Raw genomic sequence first — 26,839 nt, 5'->3', positions numbered from 1 at the left:
TTTCGGACTCTGTTTCAATTCTCCACAAAATACGATAGATTTGGTTAGAGGCTAGATTTAAAAGTACGTGATTGCTTATTTTAAATATAAGGATACATACACTGTACAAAAATCGGTGTGATTTAAAGCAATAAAGGTACGAAGGATTGTGTGAAATTATTGATTACATTTTCACTCAATATTCATTTTCATAATTTTACTCATTTGTGATAAAATTTGAACTAACACTGACTACTTTCACTCAAATACAGATACATGTTAAATAAATTCTGCAGATAAACTTGTATTTGGTGCACTTGTAGCTAAGTCGGAGTAAATATCCTCATTATGACTTTATTACTTCAATTACTTCACCTAAGGCTGATGACAGTTTAATAAATGAATTCAACAATTCTAAATGGTCAAATGCAAATCATAGCTTTTCTCTTAAGTTAGCCAGTAATGAAGATATTATGGCAATAGTAAATAAATTACAGTCTAATGCTAAAGGTAAGATGACATAACGGCAGATATGTTAAAAATGTGTTTTCCATTTTGTGATAATGCTTTAACACACATTGTTAACAGTTCTTTGGTAGAAGGGAATATTCCCGCCGATTGAAAGTATGTCGTTGTCTCTCCAGTGCCAAAGAAATCTAATATTGTCAACTTAAATGATTTACGGACTATTAGCATATTATCAACAGTTTCGAAATTTTTAGCAAGATTTTTTGTTGGGTATAACAGATGATATATTACCTGTCTTGACCACAATTTACGTTTAGCAAAATTAAGTTACTATGGTGTTTCTAGTGATTCTTCATTATGGTTCAAAAATAATTTATGTGATCATAATCAGGTAGTTAAAATAAAGAAAGATATGTGTTCTCTAGTGAAGTAAAAATTAAAAGTGGCGTGCCTCAAGGGTCTATCCTAGGTCCCCTGTTATTTGCTGTATACACAGCTGACATACATTCGCATATTCAATCAAAAATGCATTGTTATGCGGACGCTGCTCAACTGTACATGTCCTTTAAACCAGAAAATCAGCATTTTAATTTTAATAAGTTAAATTTAGATTTTGAAATATCGCATGATTGGTCCAAGAAGAACGCTTTAAAACTAAACTCAACTAAAACCACTGCTATGTTATTTGGTACTCCCCAACAATTTAAAAGTGCCAATAAAAATCTTGGTTTAACCTTTGATAATCATCAACTTTTACGTGTCATGTAAATAATGTCATAAGAACTTCATATTCTCGCTGGCAGTGTCTATTTAAATTTTAAAATGTTCTCGTAACTAATGTTAAATTGCAATTGAAAGAGTCTTTGATTCTACCTCTGTTTGCGATATTGTTTATGGGCCGTGCTTGTCAGGTTCTGACTATCATAAAATACAAGTTCTACAAAATTCATGTATGAGATACGCAGAAAATGTCAAAAGAAGAGATCACATTACTCCTTATTTTGTTAAAAATGGTTGGTTTAAATTGGATGTGCGTAGAAATATTCATTACATTAATTTAATACATAGTTATAAATACGAGTAATCCACCGTACTTCAGATCTAAGTTATTATTCGGTAGTAATGTACATGAGAGAGATTTGAGAAATGAACTACTGTTGCATATACCTATGCAATCATCCTCATTTTTTAAATCCTCATATTCTTATTTAGCTGCACATTTATACAAGAATATTTATATTTATGCTTAAAAGTAAGTGCAATTTGTAAGCACATCGACAAAATTATTTACACTCCTTTCTACACCACCTGTGAGGTAGTGTTCCTGGCATGTTTTAGTTTTCCGTGGAGGCCTAATACTCTACAAATAAGAACAATTTAAATACCAAGCAACAGCAACTAAACAAGAAACAAAATTAACGTTACGTATTTACAATTGTTCAAAATGCGAACCACCCACATCGATACATTTCTAACATCTTCTATTAATGGAATTAATGGGTGGTTTTCTTTTAATTCATTACATCCGTCTTCTATTCGTTGCAATAATTGTGTTCCTGTATCTGTTGGAGTAGAATAAACTTTACTTTTCAGATAACCCCAAACATAGAAGTCCAGGGGGTTTAGATATGGCAATCTGGCTGGCCAAGACACTGGACCCTCTACACCATTATGGTTGACATTGGCATTTGGTCTTCTACCTATCCATCGCCCCATATAATTTCCATTAAGCCATTCTTATAGTATTCTACCAGAATGCGCAGGAGCACCATCCATTGTATCCAGCTATTTTGTCCCATATTTAATGGAACATCCTCTAATAACTCAAATAGATGATTTTCTAGAAAGTTTAGAAATGACTGGGAATTTAGACGGGGTGGCAAGAAGAAAGGTCCACAAACTGTATTGGGAATTATTTCGAGCCACATGTTCACAGAAAATTCGTGTTGAAAAGATCTTGTCCGAATTTCATGAGGAGTTTTTGCGACCAAATATGCAGATTGTGAAAATTCACTACCCCTCGCCTTTGGTAAATGTACATTTATTATTATTTTGATTTAAGCTGTTCTTATTTGTAAAAATAGTGGGTTAGGCTTCCAGGAGAAACTAAAACGCGTAAGGAACTCTACCTCACAGGTGGTGTGGAAACGAGTGTAAAGAATTTTGTTGATGTGCTTACAAATCCCACTTTAAGCATAAACATAAATATAATCTAATATTATGGTTAGAAATGTCTGCACTAGGCAATTGTATTGGTATGAATAACTTGAAAACGGCGAATCTTAGGAAAAAAATTCAAGTTACGTGTTTTACGTATTTTGGGCATTAGAATATAAATCCTTTACAATAACTTGTGAAAAATATAGTGGCGTACGTTTTTTTTGTAAAAAATGAGGTGACAACTGTCCAGTTGTACACCACTGGTTGAACCTTTAAAGCTCATATTTTAGGGAATGTAAGGCCTACTATCATACATTATCTGTAACAAATTTTATTGAGATCGGTTAATACATTCCGGAGATATAAACAAATAATATTTTTTTTTAACAACTTCAACACCATGTATCTCTAAAACGGGGCTGTTCCGGACCAATATTTATAAAGCAAACACATATTATTTTAAAGAGATCTATCTGTCCTCGATGTTTGCTGCATAAAATTCGGACCACCCTGTATAATATGATACTAAAAGATTTAAAATTGACTGTAAGTAATAGCTCATTTAAATGTAAACTTAAGGAATACTTTGTTGATAGCCAAAGTTGTTAGTGTAATTAAAATAGTTAAATACTTGATAAATATACATTTATCTTCTTTTTGTTATTTTACTGCTAATTATTATTGTAATGTTTTAGTATTTATTTTATAAAAACACTTTATTCACTAGTGGTTGGGTCTAAGCAGCCATTGGCTGAGCCCCGCCAAATAAAGGCTTTTTGATTTGATTGGATTTGAATGACATTTAAATTAAAATTTAAAGGTAATATAAAGTGGTGCAAAATCACAGAGATTATTGAAATTGAAGCAGCGGCCGCAGAAGGGCTCTGGTGCACAATAATAGTTAAATTTAATTCATATTAGAGAAAAAGTCAACTCTTAATTCGTCAAAAGTCACTCACTTGATAGTTTGCAGAAACTCGGAATTCATTCACTTCTGTTTCACTCATAAAATTTTAGTTGTATTCATACTAATAGAGCAAAAATTTCACTCAACCGAGTGTGGACAGAAATTGATATATTACTGAGTGAATTTGAGTGAAACATTTTTTACAATAGAAAGTCTTAAAATTATCTTCCAATATCTTAGACGCACTTAGAACGCTTCGTCAGGGGTCTGTAAGGGCAGATGAGGCCCTTCTTTTTCAGATACCTCGGAATGCATTCGAGACAAACCAATAAAATACTGTTATAATGTAAATAATTGTTTAAAAAATAATATCTTAATTTTATAGGAATTTTATATCGATTTGTGGCTAAAATCCATCATTAAAGTTTGACAGAGTATTTCATTAACATCCTGTATATCCAGCACGATCCACCAAGCAAAATCTTGTAACATTTTTGTTAGTGAATCGATTTTGGTCTCAAAACATAAGTCAGGGTAACATTTCTATCGTTAATAATGACATAATATGGAGATTTACATTTTTTTTACATCCAAAACTCGAAACTAAATCATATTTGACCTCTGACATTCTTTCCAGCTTCGACGTGCGAGGTCGAGCCTTCAACAAGGCACTGCACTGGTCGGATCCGAAAATGTTCGGACCCCGTGCGTACTTCGTGACCGTGTCCAAACCGGCGGCCCTCACCCTGGACGGTGTCCAGTTAGATGATGAAGGCATCTACAGGTGTCGGGTGGACTTCCGGACGACGCCCACCAGAAATTTCGCCATCAATCTTACGGTGATAGGTAAGGAATTCGTCGTTTTGGTCGTATACTTTTTTGTATGATTATTTCCAGCGATCATTTTTCATTGCTGTATGAGAAAAGCGCCGTAAAAGAGCCCAAGCGCCTGTTTGCAAAATAAAATGTTTACATCTTGTAGATGACTAGATTTTAATGGTTACTTGCATTGCAAAGTTATGTTCCTATTTTCTCGTAAACGGGCACGCCCCTGGCGATATCAAATAAGAATAAGTATCCTTTATGCATAGTAAAGTATAAAAACACAATTTTTAATATCAGAAATGACATATTGTGGGGAACAAAATACTTATGCAGCCATCTATAAAATATGGCAAAATACTAGTCAAATTTGAATTCCGCATCACGATAAACTCCTACAGAACGAATTTCGTCCAAATATCTACCATGTGTCGAAAAATACTGGGTAAAAACGATTTGTTTCATCTTTGACCAGCTTTATTGTTATTATTAACTTTTGCAATCGGCCTGTTTTGATTCTAAGAACCGCCAATTTCATTATGGTTTATTCGTTACAAAACACCCTATATTTGCCAAATCAGTTTGTTGTAAACAAAGAAGGTTGCTGAAGACAGAATGAGAATCTGAAATGAAAAACAAAATATTACAGTGGACCAGTTAAATGGTGAAACCAAATGTATACCTACTCACAGAAAATTTAAAATTCCTTTTAATTAGATAATAAACATTCCTTTTTAAAATGTAAGAAGACGCTATAAATATCGTAATGTAAAAAATTCATGCCTAAGAGGGTTAAATGGAATAAGTAAAGACGTGAAAATTAGGAAGAAGTTACTACTTTCTTCCTTGACAAATTGAAGAAAGAAACGCAATAAATATGTGTCAAGGAAAGTCAAAATCTCTGAGGCTAAGGAAATTTAAAAAAATTGTAAAAATTAGAAAGGAGTTTGCGACACATTTCTTTTTATTTTATTTATTTAATTCAATTTTTATATCTACAGGAAACCCAAATGATACAATCGAAATAATAACAGTTGATCGAAAAAATATTTACAATAAACCATAGTTACTTTAACAAATAAGTAAATCTTAATATGTTCTACAAGACAATCATCATTTACAAGTAATAAACTGAGTTCTTCTATGAACTTAGTAAGTTGACACCATGATGCCTCAAGGATATCAAAATCCTGTGGTAGCGCATTAACCGCCTTACTAGTTTCATTAATGAGAGAATATAATCCAACATTAGTGCGAGATTGATCTAAATAGAGTAATTCATTTGACCTGGTAGTGTAGTTTGGCACTCTTATAATGGTAATATTTCACTACAATTTATTCTGTTATGAAAAAGTTTATGAACAAATTTTAAATAAAAACAGTGTCTCCTACATTTTTGAGACTTAATACTAACTAGCTGTAATCTTTCACTATACTCATAATCATCTTTACTAATATTCAGTTTAAAAAGCATAAAATTACATATTTTCTTTTGAATACCCTCTAAACAGTCTACATGATCGGTAAAATGTGGGTTTCAAATAATGCAACAATATTCCAAAGTTGAACGCACCAGAGAGTTATATACCTAAAAGAAAAATAGAAGTAACATTAGTGAATACCTCATTCGAAAACATTTGCTCAATAAATCTTCAAAATGAGAAGTGAATTTCAATTCATAATCAAATTTTACTTCCAAATCTTTCACTGTCTTCTTTCAAGTTTAATATTATCAATAAAATAATCCGACAACCAAATATTCTTTCTGCGGGTAAAAGAAATTACTTTACATTTACAATTCGTACAATGATAAAAGAAGACATAATAAATCGCATACCTTAAGGAAACTCAAGAACTCCAGGATCAAGAGGATTAAAACAAATAAATAAAAAAATAGTAAAAATAATAAAAACATTTGGGAATGCGTTTGTTACACATTTATAATTTGTCCGTGGTAAGGGGGTTTAATAAGCATAAAGAAATTTTATAAAAATAGTAAAAATTGAGAATGAAAATTGAATTGATATCTGGGGCTAAGAGGGATGAAGGGCATAATGAAATAAAAAAAATAGTAAAAATTGGGAAAAATTGTGAACAAAATATTCTTAATTTATTTATATTTATGAATTTAAAAATCTGGAAAAATTGTATCATCTTAACTTTTTGAAATTGGACTGGGATTTCTATTTCAATGTTGGGATCCCGATAAACTTCCATCATTCCCTTTGCAATATTATTATTAATTAAAAATTAATTAAAATACATGCATTACCAAAATGGATCTCTCAGTATATGTATATAAAGTGCCCTGATTTGACAACCTTTGGGTGGTGATAGATTCCTGAAAATTAAAACAATATAGGTCATAGAACCCTTCATTATCAAGAAACAAAGTGTAAAATTGAAAAAAATAATGATGACCAAAAATTTGCTGATTGGATACACAGATTTGTAAACCGGTGGCACAGATGCTGGCAGACACCCTCACTAAGAAGAATTTCAACGCTACTGAATATTTTGGAGATTGGAATGTATGCATTTATGTCTGAATGGTTTTTTAAGAAAATACATATTTTCCATTTTATTCGTAAAACGTTGAGTAATGATTTTATAAAATTTAAAATAAGCATATGTAATTAAATAAACCAAAACTCCAAAACGATTCATTTTGCAAAAAAATGTATATGTATATTTTATCAGAAATATAATTTTAAATATAATGTAACCATCACAAGCTAAAAAAATTAAAAGGTCATTATCCCTCAGAAAATTTTAAGTATATAGGAAGGATTTTTTTGGACTTCTCAAAATTACATGTGTGCATAACTACATATACAAAAACGATAAATATAAATGGTGTTCCGTATAAAGAAACACTTTATTCATTTCTCCGAAACACAACATTTAATTCCTTTTTAATATACAGGGTTTTTGTTATCAACGCCATATTGTAATTTGCCTCGTTAGAAGGGAAAAGAAATTCTCTTTATAATATGTATAATTTTTGTTTTTTTCATAAATAAATAACCAAGATATTGAATATAATCATAATGTTAGTTAAAAAGTCAAGTAGCCATGTGAAACATTTGAATTCATAACAATAACAAAAGCAGCAAATAAAACAACATAGATAAAGTAAAACAGGATTCTATGGTAAATTTAAATTTTATCACAAATATTCGAAGTGCCTACCAGTACTTGGCGATCAGTTACTTGGCTGCCGAGAAGTACCGATTTGGTCATCTTGTACTTTTTCTTTTGTGGTTATGTTAAGGATCAGCCATACACAGGGCGATACGACGATGAGGAAAAATTTTAAAAATAAGAAAAATTGAGAATTAATATTTCAAGAGTGATAAACTCCTGACATGATTCAATCTGCTACTCAGAGCATTTATAATCGAATGCGGAAGTGGTATACACCTGGAATATTACTGATAAAATTTAAATTTACCATTTAATTTTGTTAAGTTGCTCTTGTTTTTGTTATATAAATAAAAGTTGCTGTGTTAAAAAGTATTTAAAATAAGAAATATTAAATAAATTTATAGAAAAAATTCAAATGTTTCACATGACTATTTGATTTTTTATTAAATTTATAATTATATTCGATATATTGGTTATGTATTTATGAACACCTTATAAATTATACATGGTTATAAAGAGAATTTCCCTTTTCTTCCAATGAGGCAAAGTTCAATATGTCATCCATAACAAAAACAAAAGTTATCTACCGCTCAGCAGCACACATTTTTAGAGATACGTTAATACTGACAACAAAAATCGATTCCTCATATTATTTAATATCAGACAGCACATTTCTGCCCTAAAATTATGAAAAACAAGTGAAATACGCCCTAAAAGTGAAAGCATAAAATTGGTTTCCTTGAAATATCTTCGAAACTTTTCGGAATAAAATTCTGCACATTTTTACTTATTTAACCATTTCTGTATCTCTTAAAATAAGAAAGGTACCTGTATTTGACAATTAAAATGTTACATGAATATTCCTGTACATGGGATTGGGCGCTGAAAATTTATAAAATTATCAGTAATAATATAACAAGAGAGTGAGAATAAATTGAAAATAATTTGACAGATTTTTTGAAAACTTGTTGACAGGCAATAGTCACGAGAGCCCGCAGGGCTCGAGTGGCTATTTCCAAATGGCAACAAGTTTGAACAAAATCTGTCAAATTATTTTCTAATTTATGGAACTCGCGAGTTATATTTGACTAGATTATTTTTTGATTCACAAATTTTTACAATAAAAAAGATCAATAAAACTATCATAAAACTATTGAAAAATTTAATTTAATTAATTATTACAATATACGAAAATATCGTTGACACATTGTGAATATATTAAAAGAATTAACAATTTAAATTAGTACAATGAAAAACGCAATTATTAAAAATATTTCGAGAGTCATTATTTATTGAGGATTTGGAATTGCTTGTTATATTAAGTGTTTCCTCCTGCGTATTTTCTCTAAGATTATTTATTATATTTGAATGATGTTCTTGGTTCAATTGTAAGTATGGTTTAATCGAACTTGCAGAATTATGACCAGTGACCTTGATTAGTTCTTGTTCTCCTACACCAGCTTTTGAAAGGTTACTTACTGCACTTGATCTGGCAGAATGGTTAGTTATTTTTTTAGTAACTGTGTCTAGACCTACTTTTTCTGCGGATTCTTTCATCCATTTTGAAATGGAATTTATTCCCACAGGAACGTTTTTATACCAAGAACCATGAGTTTGCCAAGCCGGATTTGGAGTAAGAAACAAGCGTTCGGTTTTAATATTTTCTTCACGTTTACCCATTAGTTTTTCAAAAAGACGAACAGGGCAAATATCTGGGTTATTTATGTTTGGAGTCAACCATTTACTATTAGCGCACCTTTGTGCTCCACCCTGTGCAGTTTTTGTAAAGATGGGATTGTATTCAATGCGGCCAGTATTTAATCTTATTATGTCGGTTTCTTTTTTAAAATAATGAACTAAACATTTCGTAGCTTCTCCTCCCCTCCAAGCTAGTTCATACGATGCAACGTGAAAAAACTTTCTTTGCAATCCACAAGGTGTATCTTCGTCCCAATAGTTAAAAATTTGCAACAATTCTGTATTAGAAAGTGCCACAGAACTTTGTTTGTGCTTTTCAGGATGTTTTTGTAAAATTTTTCTTTTTGCATCTCTTGCATTTCGAGCATTTTTGAATTCTATATCATGGAAAGGATCAAAGGACCTGTTATACTTATTAAAGTAAAGTTCTTGAACTAATTTTGCCGTTTTATTCCACATTGTCTTTATTACTGCTTCTTTATAATCATTTCCGTCTTTTCTTTTCATGTTATAAGCCCAATCTTTCAAAATCAATGCCAGAGTAGCTGTTGTAGTAGATTGATCCAGAATATAATTTCTTTCTTTGGTGAAGGTCTTAAATTGTCTCCATATAGACTGATTACTTATTAGAGTATTTTTCGAAGTAGTTTCTACAATCTTTTTTGTTATTTCTGCATCAGAAAAGGTACTAAACCGATGATTTTCACCCATTTTATATATCGCGTTGACACAATTAGGTAATTATTTTGACAACTATCTGACACTTGCTACGCAAATAAAAGCCACAGTGATTATTCCCGAGAATAATCACAAGAGATTTATTCCCACTATAATAATGACATAATTGGTTGAAACTTACCCTTGTGACAAATAAAGAAGCATTTCATTGGTTTTAAGAAACGTCAAAAAATAATCACAATAATTATTATCAATACTACTTTCTCTGAATGATGTATCAATTTTATTCCCACCAGATTATAGATAAAATTTAGCATGGTATGTAGTAAAATTTTAGTAAAACCTCTGTCTGCGGGCGGCCCGTATTAAAACGAAAATGCTTTTTTCTATTCCTTAAAAAGCCGTAGCTCATCCATTGCTTGATGCGACAGAACTTAAATTAACAAAGCAATTACGAAGCGCGGCGAAGAGTTTAAAATTGTGTTTTTCATGAAACAAAATGCGCCTGAGTGTGCATTGTGTTAGAAAGAAAGTTAACTGTCTAGCCATCTGCTTAAAATGTATAAAATGATTAAATTATAATTACTGCTGAGGCGGCTCCTAATGAAATTCTCCTGCAGGTTGCTAAAGTGATTTTAGAATGCTACAACAGTTCCGTTGCTTTCTCCTCGCTTAAAACGCGGAATGACAACATCAGGTTTAATGTTGTTGAATGAAAATAGACAAAACACTTTCCTCAGACCGGTGAGTTACTTGACAATTCTGGCATTATTACGGATCCATGGTTTTCAGTTAAGTATGTTTCGCGAAGTTTTAAACGAATTATGAATGTTTCGTTCGGTAAATATGTACGGCTGAACCTTTTGTGTCATGGCATAAACTGAGAAAGAAAATTTACCGGACAGTAGATTTTGATATAATAATAATAATAATAATGATAATGATAATGATAATGATAATGATAATGATAATGATAATGATAATGATAATGATAATGATAATGATAATAATAAATTGCCTTTTTGAATCCTCATATAAAATTAAATCATATAAAAAGAATAGTGAATATGTGGAAGGGGGCGAAGTGTCAGCCGAGACTACTTTTCAACTTAATCCCCCGAGAGAAAATAACATATGTATACATATACAGGGTGTCCCTGAAAAGGATGGTCAACTTTGGCCACAGGTTCCTTAGATGAAAATAAGACTATTTAGCCTAACTTACCTATATAGAAAAGTGCACGCCTATATAACATTCTAAATACAGAATAGATAACCTATTTTTTTCAAATAATTTGAAAACTATTTTTCTTAGAAACTTCAAATTTGGTACACTTATTTTTTTATATAAGGGCAAGGTAAATATAGGATTTGGAGAGAATTCATGTACAGGATGTTCTATTTCTAGTGCCTGTGTGCCACTGGTTATCCCGTAACTTTTTTGTGTGTATGCCAATGGCGACAGAATTTATATTTTTAAAAATAAAGCACTATTTTAGCAGATTTTTTGCTCTTACAAAACTTCGTTATCGTTTATGGATTTCGAGTAAAATTCGTATTTTCTATACATTAAATATAGGCAAAAATTGCGATTTATAAAAAATAATGTATTTATAACTTTATAAAAAACGTCACATTAAAAAAAATAACTACACATTTTTGGTATTAGTATTATCAATCAATAAAATAAAAATCAACACTAATATTTTAAATAAACAATATCAACTAATAATGTAAGAAAGTCAACATTAACATTTTAAATAAACTGATATTTGTAATCACATTAAAATAATATTACAGTAAATGCTCAAAGTTACTTTCTTGTTCTTAAACGCAAACACTAGTTCTTCGAAAATTAGAAATTATCCAATAATTGTGCATTACCTCTCATAACATTAATTTCATGTTGTATTCTTTCCTATATTCGTTTTCTGTATTTACTGAAAAGTTATTTTAAACTGTGGTCCTCAACGCTCCCCAAATGAAATAATTACATGGGTTTAGGTCCGGGGATCGAGGTGGCCATTTTAAAGGGGCATTATTTCCTCTATCTATCCACCTGTTAGACCTTTAATAACCTGTAATACCTACCTGTAACCTGTAATAACTGGTCTTTTAATGCTCTATTAAAGCAACTTTTTGAAAGCCAACCTCTGCTGCTAAACGCCTTTTATTTACTTGAGGAATTTCTTCGACCCTTTCCAAAATTTGTTCCTCCAGCTGAATAATTCCGGTCGTACATTATCCACGATTTAATGTTACAGGTAAAAAACGTCCTGTTTCCCGAAGGCGTCTCTCCGCATTAACAAATATTTTGTGATTTGGAGTTCTTCGATTAGGAAATCTTTCAGCATATGTTCGAACAGTAACACAACAATTTCCTTCACAATAACCCAAAACTACTAACATAGCAGTTTGTTCAGCAAAAGTATAAATTTCAATAAAAAACAAAGTAAGCTAAAATTAAATCACAGCTAGCTTGACACAGAACCTTTTAATTATTGTTATGAATTTGTTTCTCTGTTATATGGCACCTCGTACTAGAATGTTCTATTTATCTTAAACTGATTTTATATTATTTAATGTGTAAAAAATGCGAATTTTAGTCGAAATCCATAAACGATATCAAAATTTTGTAAGAGGCAAAAAATCTTCTAAATAGTGCTTATTTTAAAAAATATAAATTCTGTCGTCATTGGCGTACATATAAAAAAGTTACGGGATAGCCTTGAGAGCGATAAAGAAAATCATAGAAATCCGTGCGATAGAGAAAGATGGCTATAATGAAGGCGTCTAATAGTCACCGCCCATTTCGCCCTTCCACAAATAAGATCCACTTATTATTGCGAGAGATATTGAAATTCAGAATTAAATAGTTTTTAAATTCTACAGGTAAAGCATTATAATCCTTGCAAGTCTGATAGATAAAGCTTCTAGTGTATAAAGCAGTGGCGTGGTGAGGAATTTCTAAGAGGCGCGAGTAACGAGATTTAAATGATGCAGATTCTTTGTGGAGCATTTGCAATTTCCTGTGCAGATATTCAGGAGTACTACTGACCAATATCTTGTGAGTAAGGCTTAATAAATGCAATCTCCGAGTGTTAATAAGGTTATTATAATAACCGTTATTTCGAATTAAGTCGCTCACACCTCGTTCGAATTTTCTGACACCGTACGCAAACCTAACCTATATATTCGTTTAATTTTTGCAACTATTTTGCATCAGCATTTATCATTTACACTTTTTGAATATTTTACGTGAAAATTTCTAGAAAAAAACAAATTTTTACACACGAAAAACCTGGTTCAACCCACAACATAAAACGCTAAGTGTTTTGCTATCCTGCGAACCACGTTTCGCCATCTCTTGTTGACATAAAGTATTAAATTGGGCGGCAAAATTTAAATTGGTTAGAAGTAATATTTGCAAATATTTTTTTTAATTAATAATGTCTACCAAAATTTTTAATATATCTACTAGTCAACAATAAATGCACAGTTATAAAGGCAATAAGTAAAAATTAAATAATATAAGTTGGTACACAATACGATTTTGATCAACGATCTGTAAATTGCGAGATATTTATTAGGCAATAAAAAATCAGAAATGATCATCTTATGTTTATTTAAATTTATATAATATAAAAATATGTGACTTTTATAACTAATAACTGATTTTGAAATATATTCGGACACTAGTGATTTGCTTTTACCTTATTATTAATTCAGTTCTCAGATTATCACTAGATATCAACACTTTAATTAACGACAAAAACACTCTTCAAATAAAAATTACATCACAAATGTTCTGGTTTCTGTCTCATTTTCACCTAGAATCTAAAGCCGAATGCAAAATGTAAGTTTTGAAAAAGAAAGAAGGCATATATGCATATGAATCGAAACTAAGCTTTGCCAATGTTTTTGCAGGCAACTTCATTTCCTGTAATATTGGCAGATCATTGTATCCCGCTATCTATCGTTTATTAAAATTCATTAGTTTATGACCACTTATCAGTTGAATCCCCTGTAGAAAAGATTTTATGAACCCATGTCTTAAAGAGCTTAATTTTAGGAATACAAAAAATATGTATATCTGCAGATTGTCAAAGGCTGGTTGATCTTAAGATAAAGATTTACATACCTAAGTAAAAATAATTCACTGCGTTATATCTACAATTAATATTAATTGGCATTAAAAGAAAACGCAGCTAGTTATCTTAAAATAGGTTGCAAATAAAAGTTAAAGACTTAAAGCAAAAATATAGGCAATATTTTTTTTATTTATCAATGAAAAATGCTACAAAAATAACAATTACTAGTTTTATGAAAATGTTTAAGCACAGTTTAGATACATAAAATTTCTATAAAATAAACTATCCTACATATTAGCCAATTAAATATGCTTGATAACTATCTAACGAATTATGTCATGTACTAAGGTATACGATACGATCTTGAAATGTCCATATACAAGCTGCGATTGCTTCATTAAATACATTATGTTTTTCAATGTAATCGTGGCGGTTTGTATGAACATTACAAGATTTTAAAATGATACTGTTCTGACTGACATTTTTAATTAACAGCTACATTTATTAGTGTTGTTAATAGAGATCTGAAGCGATAAGTTAACTGCTAACGTATTGTTAGCAAAATATTAATTAAATACCAGTGCCAGGCCAGTGTCGGTTTTTTAAAGATAGGGAAAGCTGAGCTTCCTCAAAATATTTTATAATTGGTAGTGCGCAATCAGTAATTATTTACTTTTGTTTTTATTTCATTACCAATAGATCACTTTTATCGAAGAAATCAATTTGTAAGCCACCAAACAACAGCACTTTTTTATATTGAGAAATTAGTCTTATTTGCACATATTCTATAAAATGGCGAATGCGCTAGTTTTAAATTCCGTTTTAAAATACAGTGTCCGGAAATACCGTTCGAATAATTCTAGGGGTGATTCTACATGTTAAACTATGAAGAAAAGTTCATATGAACATAGGACCGCAAATGCGTTATAAGGTTGTTATGGCGATTGAAAGATTGCACCGGGATATAGGTTTTATTTTATATCTCTGGAACCGTTTCAGATAGCCATCTGAATTTTGGCATATGAATTGACTTTAATAGTAGGTACTTTTCAGTGTTTTTACTAAATTATTATTTTAATCAGGGGCGTACCGACAGGGGAGGCCTCGATTTAATTTGTTCACATTTTTATTAAACGTCATATTTTGTCTTTAGAAATTCTGATTCCGCGGTATAAATGACATAAAAAAGGTATTCTTGTAGAAAACCTGTCAGGCTAGCCGTTTTCGAGAAAATACTCTCTAAAGAAAATAGTGCATGCATGGTCGCCCAATAATAAAAATTTCTACATCAAAGTAGGCTTATGTCGGTGCTAAGTTGAAAATGGGAAAAGGTCAAATTACTGTAGTTACGGTAAACGAATTTGACATAAGGTTTAAAAAATAAAGTTTATTCGATTATTATTGTGTTAATAACAGTGTAATTGAAAAAAAAATCATTGTTCGCGTCTTTCAAAAAATGCCGGAATACTCTTTTGCTGAAATGGCCGACATGCATGTATGGCAAAGCAAACGGTTGTGCTTTGGAAGCTCGGAGGTTGTACCAAAAAACTTTTCCAAATCGCCAGCTTCCTTCTGATAAACTGTTCAGCAGTTTACATCAAAGATTCAGAGAAACTGGTAATTTTACGCCAAATAAGAGAGATTGTGGACGAAACCGTACTACCCGAACGGCGCAGACAGAGGAAATTGTTCTACAACAGATTGAAGCTAATCCAGGTAGTAGCACCAGAAGAATTTCAGTACAAACGAATATTCCCAAAAGTGTTGTATGGGAAATTTTACACGAGGAACTTTTGTATACATACTATTTGCAAAGAATTCAAGCGCTAAAACCTCGGGATTTGCCTATAGTGGAGTTTTGTCAGTGGATGCAGATGAAATGCCATCAGCACCGTCATTTCCTCGATAAAGTCTTGTTTACAGACGAGGCAGGATTTACGCGTGAAGGAGTGGTAAATTTTCATAACAATCATATTTGGTCAGATGAAAATCCTCACGCGATTTTCGAAGCTCAATTCCAAGATAAGTTTTCCATTAATGTTTGGGCAGGTATTATAGGAAATAGGTTACTAGGACTGTATGTTATGCCGCATCGTTTAGATGGGCCCGCATACTTACATTTTCTACAAAACACTATACCAGTTTTGCTCGAAGATTTGCCTTATGGATTAAGATTAGAAACATTTTTTATGCACGATGGGGCTCCAGCCCACTTCAGTTTATTAGTTCGACAATATCTAAATCAGACTTATCCAAATCGGTGGATTGGATGAGGTGGACCCGTAGCTTGACCTCCCCATTCGCCGTATCTACGTTCAATGAGAAATCGTTTAGCCAGTTGCATTGAAATGAATGGACATCATTTCCAACACTTGCTGTAACTAAAGCAGTAACATTCAGGTTTAATAATAAGTCACTAGTATTATTTGTTTCTGTATTGTTCCTGTTTTTTTTTTTAATTATAAATCTGTTTTCCATTTACCGTTCCTTTTTTATCACTATTAAACATTACCTGACAGGTTTTCTACAAGAATACCTTTTTTATGTCATTTATACCGCGGAATCAGAATTTCTAAAGAAAACTGCAAAAATATGACGTTTAATAAAAATGTGAACTAATTAAATCGAGGCCTCCCCTGTCGGTACGCCCCTGATTAAAATAATAATTTAGTAAAAACACTGCAAAGGCATTAAAGGCAATTCATATGCCAAAATTCAGATGGCTATCTGAAACGGTTCCAGAGATATAAAATAAAACCTATATCCCGGTGCAATCTTTGAATCGCCATAGAAACCTTATGACGCATTTGCGGACCTATGTTCATATGAACTTTTCTTCATATTTTAACATGTAGAATCACCCCTAGAATTATTCGAACGGTATTTCCGGATACCCTGTATAAATAAAACAAACCTATTTCATTAGTTTACAAAATTGAAGCGTTTCCATTGAGTAAAGTAAACAAGAATTATTTAATTTTTCAAATGAAAAACGGATTAAAAAGTATAAACAATGGAAACGAACCTATTCTCCACTGTTTACCTACAATTTGTATATTTAATTAACCATACACGGAAAAGTATTTCACGTTATTATCCTTCCGCACTTGCATTTGCAATGGGATATTAATTGACGTGTAAATGGCCCTTGTAGAGAACAAACAGTTCTATCGCGCTGCACTTATTAACCACTCGATTAGCTAATTTAATTTAACGACTCGATATTGAACATCTCTGCCAACCGTGCGGCTGTGCAACTGCGATTTTAATGAAAATGGTGACCGTAGTGCTTCTCTATGTTTATAATTTGACTCTATTAAATAAAGCGCTTGTGGGATCCTTCGTATCTACACCGGCAGAGTCCGGAATGCAAATTTTGTAAATGGATGCGAATCGATGCATTATCTTCATCAGAAGTGAGTGGCGAATGTCAGTGTCTGGTTTTATTGCTGCATCAATGTTTATTTGCTTCAAATCGCAGCGGCACAAAGCTATATCCGTGCTAATCACAGTCCATTGATGTCATATGATATTTTTATTTCGTTCACATCTTTAATTTAAGCCCTAAAAAAAGTCAGAACCAATTATATGTGGTTTTCTGTCATATTTTAGAGGGTTTGTCCAGAATAATACAAAAACCGCAGCCATTTTCTAACTTAAACAGGTCTTGGATGCCGTCAGAGTCATCTGATTATAAACAAATAGTGATTAAAAATAAAGATTTACGTTTACAAAAATAAATGTTTTCACTTAAGAGCATTTATGTTATAAAATTAAGAAATTTAATAAAATAAATATTATATCTAATTTATTTAAATGTAAGTTTCGTAAATACCATTTTGAATCTAAATGAACAATTGTTAATTGGATGTAAATTAGTAAGGTAGATTATGCTGAAGTGCGCTGCAAGCCTTCCATTCATATACCGATAAACTGAACATCCGAAAATTATCTTTTATTATCTCGAAATCGCACAGAGAGCCTCAAAATAACAATACTACATATTTTAATTGATGAACTATCGAACTAACAATGTTATTTTTAGTTAGGTACTCTGAAAATTTTTATTTAAAATAGGTTCTATTCATTTATTTCCATAAATAAACAGTTTTTGGAGCGGGCAGTAACAACTAGAATTTATATTTTTAAAAGTTGTTTCATGTATTTACTTTGTTTAACATTGGTAGGTCCAAAAAGATTGGGTTGGTTATAGCTTAAGAGGAACATGTTGTAAATTACAAATAAACATTTACAGAATAATGTATAATGAGAAAAAGGCAAATACCACTTTGAAAACTCAAAATAAGCTTCCTGCAAAATTTTTTATTTTAGGAAAATTTTCCCGATGTACTTGAAACAATATTCCAATCAAATGCTATTTTCAAGTATTTACTGATATTGAATAAATTAGTTCCTTTACTCCCCAGAAAAAAGTGTAATGGGTTTAGATCAGGCGACCTAGGTGTCTATAAGACTGGTCGGCCACGATGTATCTATGATTACCAAAAGCGTTTGCTACTAGAAATTAGGTAGTGTATGGTGGTCTATGTAGCTCATTTCACAAAACTTATATTTTTAGACCCGTTTTTTTTTCACCTTTTGATAAATTGATTTGCCAGTTAAATTTATGTCTACCTCACATAAAAACATGCATAACTTACTTGACAGTTAAAAAAATTTTAAAAAATGGTATTTCTTTGTCTATTTCAAAAGTGTTTAAACTAAGTTAAATAAACCAAGTGCATGAAACAATTTGAAGAAAATTAAACTCAAGTTGTTGCTGCTCTTATACCTACAACGGTTTTTACTATTGCTTCAAAAATAGATTTCCTCGAAAACTACTCATTTTATCGCTATAGATTAGGGGTATCTACCTTTTTAAAGAAAAATGTTGAGAACATAAAAAAATTATATTGTTTTGAGAGTAAAACATCTGTCAAAATTTTGAAAAATATATGTGTTGGGGCTAGTCCGTTTCTGAATATCTGAGTAAAAGACCAAGTTTAACATGAAATTGTAGACACTTATCCGTAACATATAACATGACAAAATTTTCACAGAAGGGCTTGAAAATTTCAGAGTATATTTTAAATTAATGTTATGTTCCTTAGATTATTTTTGTCTGAATGAGTTTTAAATATATTTACGCACTTTGATGAAACTTGAGCTCTTAGTTTAACTACAGTGGTGAAGATACCGGAAAGCAACGCCATTGAAAATTTCAGAGTTCTGCGAATTTTATAGGGAGCAGATAAATTTCCAATTTTTTTTTGAGTGATTTTTTAAAGGCTGTATCGAGAAAAAAAAATAGCATATTGAAGTTTGAAGATTCTTATTCTGAAATCTTGAGATAAATTTTTTTTGAGCATCACTCAGTGCAATCACAAGAAATAATGCAAGGCAAAAATTGTACAATTTTTTTTTAAACTGCCCAGAAAATTTTTTTCTGGCTTAATCAATGCCATTTAGCTTGATTCCTCAGCTTCAATTAGGTTTTTATTATATTCTGTACAATTATTTCTCATTGAGATATCAGCTATTGAGTGAAAAGTCACCTTTTTTTTGTCATAGATATCTCATGAACTAATGATACAGCGAACGAAAGATGGGTTTTAAAAACCTGAATCAATCCTCTTCAAGGGTAAGTTACAACAAGGACTTAAAAACACCCTGTAGGTTCTTGCTTTTCTTGAACAAGCTACAAAAAAATAAATTTGTTTCATATTAACGAGAAAATTGTAACCTTTCAATATGTTTTATAATTCAATACGTCTATAAAGTTAATGTTGTGTTAAGCGTTCACAAGTATATATAGTAGACTAAAATCGACACAATGGTAATGCCTACCTGCTGAAATACAAACAAATTTTATAGCCCCGTGGCACGCCAGGACTTTATCATATTGCCAAATATCGGAGAAACACAGTATTTTTACCTATTTACGAAATAAATCTTGATCTCAAACGCAATAAAAAAATACCTTGTTCGTGTTAATATATGAATGGCCAGCAATAAGAAAAAATTAAAGAATGTTTGGCACTTTACATTTTAGTGAAAAGTAATAAATTATTATTTTAATACGTCTAGACAAACATAATTATTCCGAAATCAATATGTATCCTTCAGTTTGGCACTATATTTTAGACATACCCGGTAAAATCATGAGGATCGTAATGGATTTTTTTAATAAACAAGATGTGATTTTTTAATTTAAGTACGATTTCAATCATTTAAGGACTTATATTTAATGATACGTAACAATTATTGTAAACATGTATGGTACAAAACTACAAGATTTATTAATATCTGGATATTTTTGCAGTTCCCCCACATCAGCTTCTGCTATACGACAATTCAGGGAGGGATGTTACTGGCATTGTTGGACCTTTAGTGGAAAGTTCGGATCTTATCCTTACCTGTGAAGTTCGAGGGGGTAAGACTGATCACAAATACTTTTCTCTTGCCATTTTATCCAAAACTGTTAAGTTCTGAAACGAATTTAAGTATGTAAATGTACTAAACAGGGTGTCCATCTAATAGCCACTTTTTCTCTCATTTTTTTTAATGGTACCGAAAATAGTACATTTTAAAATTAATGACGTTTATAAAGGATGTTTTTTTGTTGGAACTAAAGCGTCCTTCATGCAACCACAAGTGTATTTTGACTTTACATACCTCTTCCCCAAGTTATGATCTTAAAAATAAAAATATTAACAATTTTCTACTGCATTCATAACAAGTCTTTCATAAAACTGTATGAAGAAGTTTGTTTCATACTAAAATAGTGTAACACCTAAAATATTTTATACAGGGCGTCCTGAATATTGATACCTAGTGATCTGGTATTAGGACGTATTATACACACTATCATTATGTGCCTTGAACTTTGTGCATATACCCGAGAAGTTAATAAAGAGTTCTGGTCAAATATATACTCGTATAAACAATTTAAACAACACATCATACGTAGATAAAATCAATCGTCTAAATTATTATTTTTATATTCATTTATTAGTTTTTATATTCTTATATTTTATAAGTACGCCCATACTACCATACAATACCGTATATACAGTGTAGGAAAGTACCGATGGTCTATCAGAAGTTACGTGAGAGTGATAAAGTAAGCCATAGAAATCCATGTGATAGACAAGGATGGCTATAATGAAGGCGTCTAATAGTCAACGCCCATTTCGCCCTTCCACAAATAAGAAGTGGATCTTATTTGTGGAAGGGCGAAATGGGCGGTGACTATGAGAGGCCTTCATTATAGCCATCCTTCTCTCTCGCATGGATTTCTATGGCTTACTTTATGGCTCTCACGTAACTTCTGATAGACCATCGGTACTTTCCTACCCTGTATAATAGTTGATCAGACCTTTTAACAATACTTGTAAAGCTTCCAAACTAATAAAATTTTCAGTATTTAAGGCTTGTCGCACATGACAAGACAAAGGCAATATTCAGAAATTGAGTTAAATTTTACTAAGGAACAGGAAAACTACATAGCATTTTTAAGAAGAAAAAAATCTAGATATTACTATTTTGTAATATTATGTACTTAAATGACGGAATAATAATATTAAATAAATTTAAGAGGATTTATTAATTCAGTAAATAACACATATTCTCGAGACTAAAATATAAATTTCTAAATTATACTTATAGATAAATAATACAAAAAATTATTTGAACCAATATATTATTAATTAAACAGCTTTAAAATAATAGTACAATGAAAAACTTGGTATATCAAGTTTAAATAAAAAAAAATAAAAAAGCACGAATAATCAATCTCTATAAAAAAAAATCTCCTTACTTATTTAAAGCACAAAGTATATATTTAATTTTACACAACTTTTTTTAGTTGGGTCTTTTTCTTTCCGTGTTTATATTTAAAATGAGCTCATACTTTTAAATTAACCATTAAACATATAAGTATAAGGAAAAACATTCTTCATGTATTTTCTGAGAAAACGTTTTGCTAAGGTTTAATTTTTTAACGATTTCGAGAGCAATGACCTCTTCTTGGGAACATTAAACTAATAAAAAAATATAGTGTAAGTAAAACAATAAGTAAAATAAAGGTCTTCAACAGCAAGCTACAATCTGGATATCTCTGTGCAAAGTTGAATATGGTTATCGTTGACGATTTTTCATACTCTTCAATAAATTTAAATGAAGATATGATGAGGAATTTATATAATTTACACGAAATCGTATATTTACTTACCTCAGTATTTATTTGTATTATTATATTTGCTATATTATTACGCCACAAATGAATCTAAACATGCCTACTGAACAACCAGCGCAGTTCTCTACACATGCGTGGTAACACCACAAAGGCTGATCACATGATTAATCTGATTGGTTGAGACAAATCAGGTCAAATAAAGGCACACTTTTATTAGTATATTTACATCCAGCATAGTAAAGACACATACATGATTAAGAATAATACATTTTAAAAGGTAAGAATAAAAAAAGCAAAAAGAAAATATACACACAATGTATTGTATTTTCAATTTATTTACATTTGTGATACACATATACAGGGTGTTTGTAAATAAGTGCAAAATATTTTAGGGGGTGGTTGCCGAAATTATTTTGTGAAAAAAGTTCATATAAACGTAGGTCGAAATATGCTTCGTTTCCGAGACACAGAGTATTTAAGTTTTAATTTTTTATTTATTTTTATTAATTATTTCAGAGAGATTTGAAAAACGCTTTGGAGGGATAAATGTGCACTTTTTGGGGTGATACGAATATTTCTACCTGCACCAGTAGCGTTCGTGCGAGAATGGCAGAACCATTTTTAATTAAAAAAAATGGTACGCCACTGACTTTTTTCCCGGTTTGATATTTTTTTTGAAATTCTCCATCAATTCTAAATGAAATTAGTCTCTTTAATTTTGAAAATAAGACATTTTATTGCGTGTTGTGTATTTTTAATTTCTATTAATATATTATTTAGTAGGTTGCTGTCAATATTTCTAAATAAAATGCAACCATCAAATTTCGAGTCAATATCTCAGTCAATATCTACTCTGAAATAATTATTAAAATATTAAAATTTAAACACTCTGTATTTCGGAATCGAAGCATATTTCGACCTACGTTTTTATTCACAAAATAACTTCGGTAACCACCCCCTAAAATATTTCGCACTTATTTACAAACACCTTGTAGAAACCATAACAAATAAGTAAATATCCTAATTGAGTTTCCACGATTTTTATCAGTGCATCGCTCTCTGCGAAGGTGAATTAAACTTACGTCTTTGAAACCGCTTTATTGCCCTCTCCTGGGTAGACGTCAACTCCCATTGTTAAATGGAAACGTATATTTAAATAGGAAGGTTCCAGTCAGACTGCCACAGACTTTATGACTTAGTTTTCTTGCGGAAAATTAAACAAGCAAAGTGCAGCCGTCTCTCATCCGGCTGCTTTTTTGTAATCACAATATTTGAATGAATAACCGGAGAATGACAGATTGCCATTAATTAATCCGGGGCCCCTTTAATTACGGCAGCCGTTCAGGTAATTTCAACTTTACGGTGTACACATAATTTTCTTAGATATCGTCTTCTTTATATTAGCCCTGCCTGGAGTTTTGTCGCCCCGGCTACCTGTGTTAATTAAGCAATTAAAAAAATGCCTCCAAGCTCCGCCGAGCAGTTGTTATTTACACCTAAAGGAACGGCGTGGAGCAACCATAAATATTTAAAAGTGGTACCTCGAGTTACAGCGCTACTCTATAACTGTGTTGTAAATGTGGATCAGTGAAAATATATTAAAGAGAAAAAGTATATGACAAATTTCCATATAAGTAAAAAATATGAAGAAAATATAGAAAAGAAACACATATGGGCACCTTCCCCTATTCTGTTAAACATAATAACTAAATTAACCTTAAAATAATTTAAAAATATGTTCTGTCATATGGTTTAATTTATGAGCACCCTGTATATCTAATCTAAGATGTTTGTATGACAGTCTCATTTTCTCGAAGGGCAGAACTTTTTATAAAGAGTGACATTTTTCGATAAAGTCAAAAACAAAAGAGTTTCTCCTCTTGCCAACTCCATCCGTGGACACACTGTATTGTATATACATTATTAATAAACTTTATTGTACTTAAATTCTCAAGTTTTTACTAAATTATTTTATTAAAAAAGTAAACAAAATCAAAAAATCTTATTTTTTGCTTTCTTTAAAATTATTTATTAACGATTTTTTGCATAAAATTTTCCTTTTACATTTTTTAAATAAGCCATTTCGATGAGAAATTAAATTCTCTACAAAATATTTCCTATGAACTATGCCGAAATTTTGCTTCGTTTTCGTGTTATATTTAAAAAACTGCAAAAGTGCATTTTCACCCCTATCTCAATTTCAACCCTCTAATTTAATAGTGACCCTTCGAACAAGTCATGTGATGAAAATCCTTGAACGTCTTATTTCCATCCTTTTTGCAAAAAATGAGAATTATAACGTATAAGGGTAAACGCGACGAAAATCGAAAAATTGGCTAAGTTTGAGCGGCCATACATCAGTCAATTTTCATCTAAAAATACTTTACACCCTCTTGTTTTGAAGGAAATTTGATCTACTTTTTTTTCTATGAAGCAATGCCTATACCTATCTTTACTCAAAGAAAAACTAGAGGCAAAAAAGTAAAAAAAAAATCAGTTTTTGCTTTTTTTTCAAATTGTTTATTAACGATTTTTTTGCCTAAAATTTTCCATTTAAATTTTTTAAATACCCTATTTCCATGGGAAATTCAATTCTCTAAATAATTATTCCTATGAACTATAGCGAAATTTTGCTTCGTTTTCGAGCTACAATTAAAAAACTGAAAGGGGTGCATTTTGACCCCTATCTCCAATTTCCACCCTCTAATTTAATAGCACTCCGCGGTTTTTTCATCTAAAATGACCCTTTGAACGATTCATGCAATAAAATTGCTTGAATGTCATAGTTCCTTTTAACCCTGTTTTTTGGATATATTCAATAGCCTATATGTATAGACAAGGCGAAATCGGCGGCTTCGTATGAAAAAATTAGTGGATTCGATTTTTTCGCATAATGACATCTCACGGAGGTGATTACCGGCCGGTAACCTGGTCACAATTTTTTTATACTATTTTTTTTAAACAAATTGCAAAAATAACTTGTTTTGCTCCGGAAAAAGTATTTTAGGTATTTTAGATGTGAGGCGCTGACGGGGTCGGCGCGCAAGTCAAAATGTATATTATGCAATGTAATTACACCAAATAACTCCTCGGTATTTTGTCAAGAGATGTTTAAAGATTACTTTTAAACTTTAGTAAGATCAAAAACTAGATCTTTTGGTATTGATTTTCTGAAAATNTGATGGTGCGCCTCCACATAATTCCCACATAGTTAGAGAATTATTAAATCATAATTTCGGGGACAATTGGATCGGTACGTACGGACCAAACAGGTGGCCGCCTAGGTCACCATACCTAACCCCTATAGACTTTTATTTTTGGAGGGATGTTAATGACAAAATTTATAAGTATAGAGCTAATAATGTCGAGGAGCTAAGGGAACATTTTGAAAACTATATTCAGCGGGTGTCAAATATTCACATTTACAATGCGACCCGCTCCATTGCAAAACGTTGTCAGTTATGTATCAACGAAAATGGCCGACAATTCTAGCACTTGCTGTGACTTTGTTAAGTCATTTTTGTTTTATTGTTGTTTCTCTCATTTTATAGTTGTTATTTTTGTTTAGTTTATGTTTAGATAATANGAAAAATTATTGATTTTCTGAAAATTTTGGTCCGGTTTTTGGTGATTTACTACAGTACGGCATTTAAACTGCAAGTTTCGGATTGATACGTAGATAACTTTTTTAGTGACACCGTACGTATCTGCTGATACAGGGGTTAGTAATGCAGGGCGCAACCCTCTATTTTAGCCCCCATTGTTTCAAGTCATTGAAAAATGTACGGCATCAATTCCACGTGATTATTTTAACTCTCTAAATAATTCTTAGCAACTTTGCCGTCTGAAAATTATGGTTAACGCAAAAGTTTATAAAAAATTACTTGTATTTTCATGTATTTTCTTGTCTCATTTCTGTGGTGTGTTTTATGTTTTTTTATGTTTTATTTTGGAATTGATTTTTATTTTTTTCGATAAGATCATTAATTCCTGTACGGCAACCACTTTTTTGATATACTATAATCAAAAACTATGGTACTAAATCATGGCCGGTTATAATTAATGGTACAAATTAAAAATTCAAATTAAAAAACAAATAAATAAATTGTGAAAATTTACAATTTTCTGAAAATTCCTTGTTATAAACTAAAAATGTTATATTCAAAATATTATGGCTGTAACTGACTTTTCATAAGTAAAAAAATAGAAAAAAAAAACAATGCCGTGCATTTTTAACTATTGGATTTTACATAGCTGATATTTTTCATTAAATTTTTACTGCATTTAGGTCATTAATAACTATACGGCATTTACAAATTTTCATCAGAAATATAACCTGAAGAATGAAAATTGCAATGCATGCCGTTCATATTTGGTGGAACAATTCTCCGAAGCTGTATAAGTCCAAAATGAGTTTTATCCTAATTTTAAGTGAAATTTAATTTATACCGTAGAAATTATGATGGCATTGTTTTTAAGATTAAAACAAATTGTGTATAGAGAATCGAGAATATTTTGAGAAATTTAGAAATTTAATGACGTGCAAGAAAGTATTATTTTTAAAAAATATAATAATAAACAATTAATTTTAACTCGATATTCATGAGAATTCCTATATAAATACTTACATTTAAAACAGTGATATAATATATGTTTTGAAGTGACAGTAACTTATGTCTATCTATCTGATAT

At 31.0% G+C, this 26,839-nt stretch overlaps 1 protein-coding gene across 1 annotated transcript in view; it reads left to right on the top strand.

Moving 5' to 3' along the window:
• Positions 1-26,839, top strand: part of LOC108917711 (nephrin-like) — a gene marked incomplete at its 5' end in the record, with an annotated part of 223,120 nt that overhangs the window by 95,238 nt on the left and 101,043 nt on the right. The window contains 2 exons of the mRNA XM_018724448.1: positions 4,152-4,360; positions 20,273-20,383. Of these exons, the coding sequence (XP_018579964.1) occupies positions 4,152-4,360; positions 20,273-20,383 (320 nt within the window). The remainder of the gene's footprint in view (positions 1-4,151; positions 4,361-20,272; positions 20,384-26,839) is intronic.

Source organism: Anoplophora glabripennis, unplaced genomic scaffold (genome assembly GCF_000390285.2).
Source record: "Anoplophora glabripennis isolate ALB-LARVAE unplaced genomic scaffold, Agla_2.0 scaffold61, whole genome shotgun sequence".
NCBI lineage: Eukaryota > Metazoa > Arthropoda > Insecta > Coleoptera > Cerambycidae > Anoplophora > Anoplophora glabripennis.
This window is presented reverse-complemented; position numbering and strand designations above follow the sequence as displayed.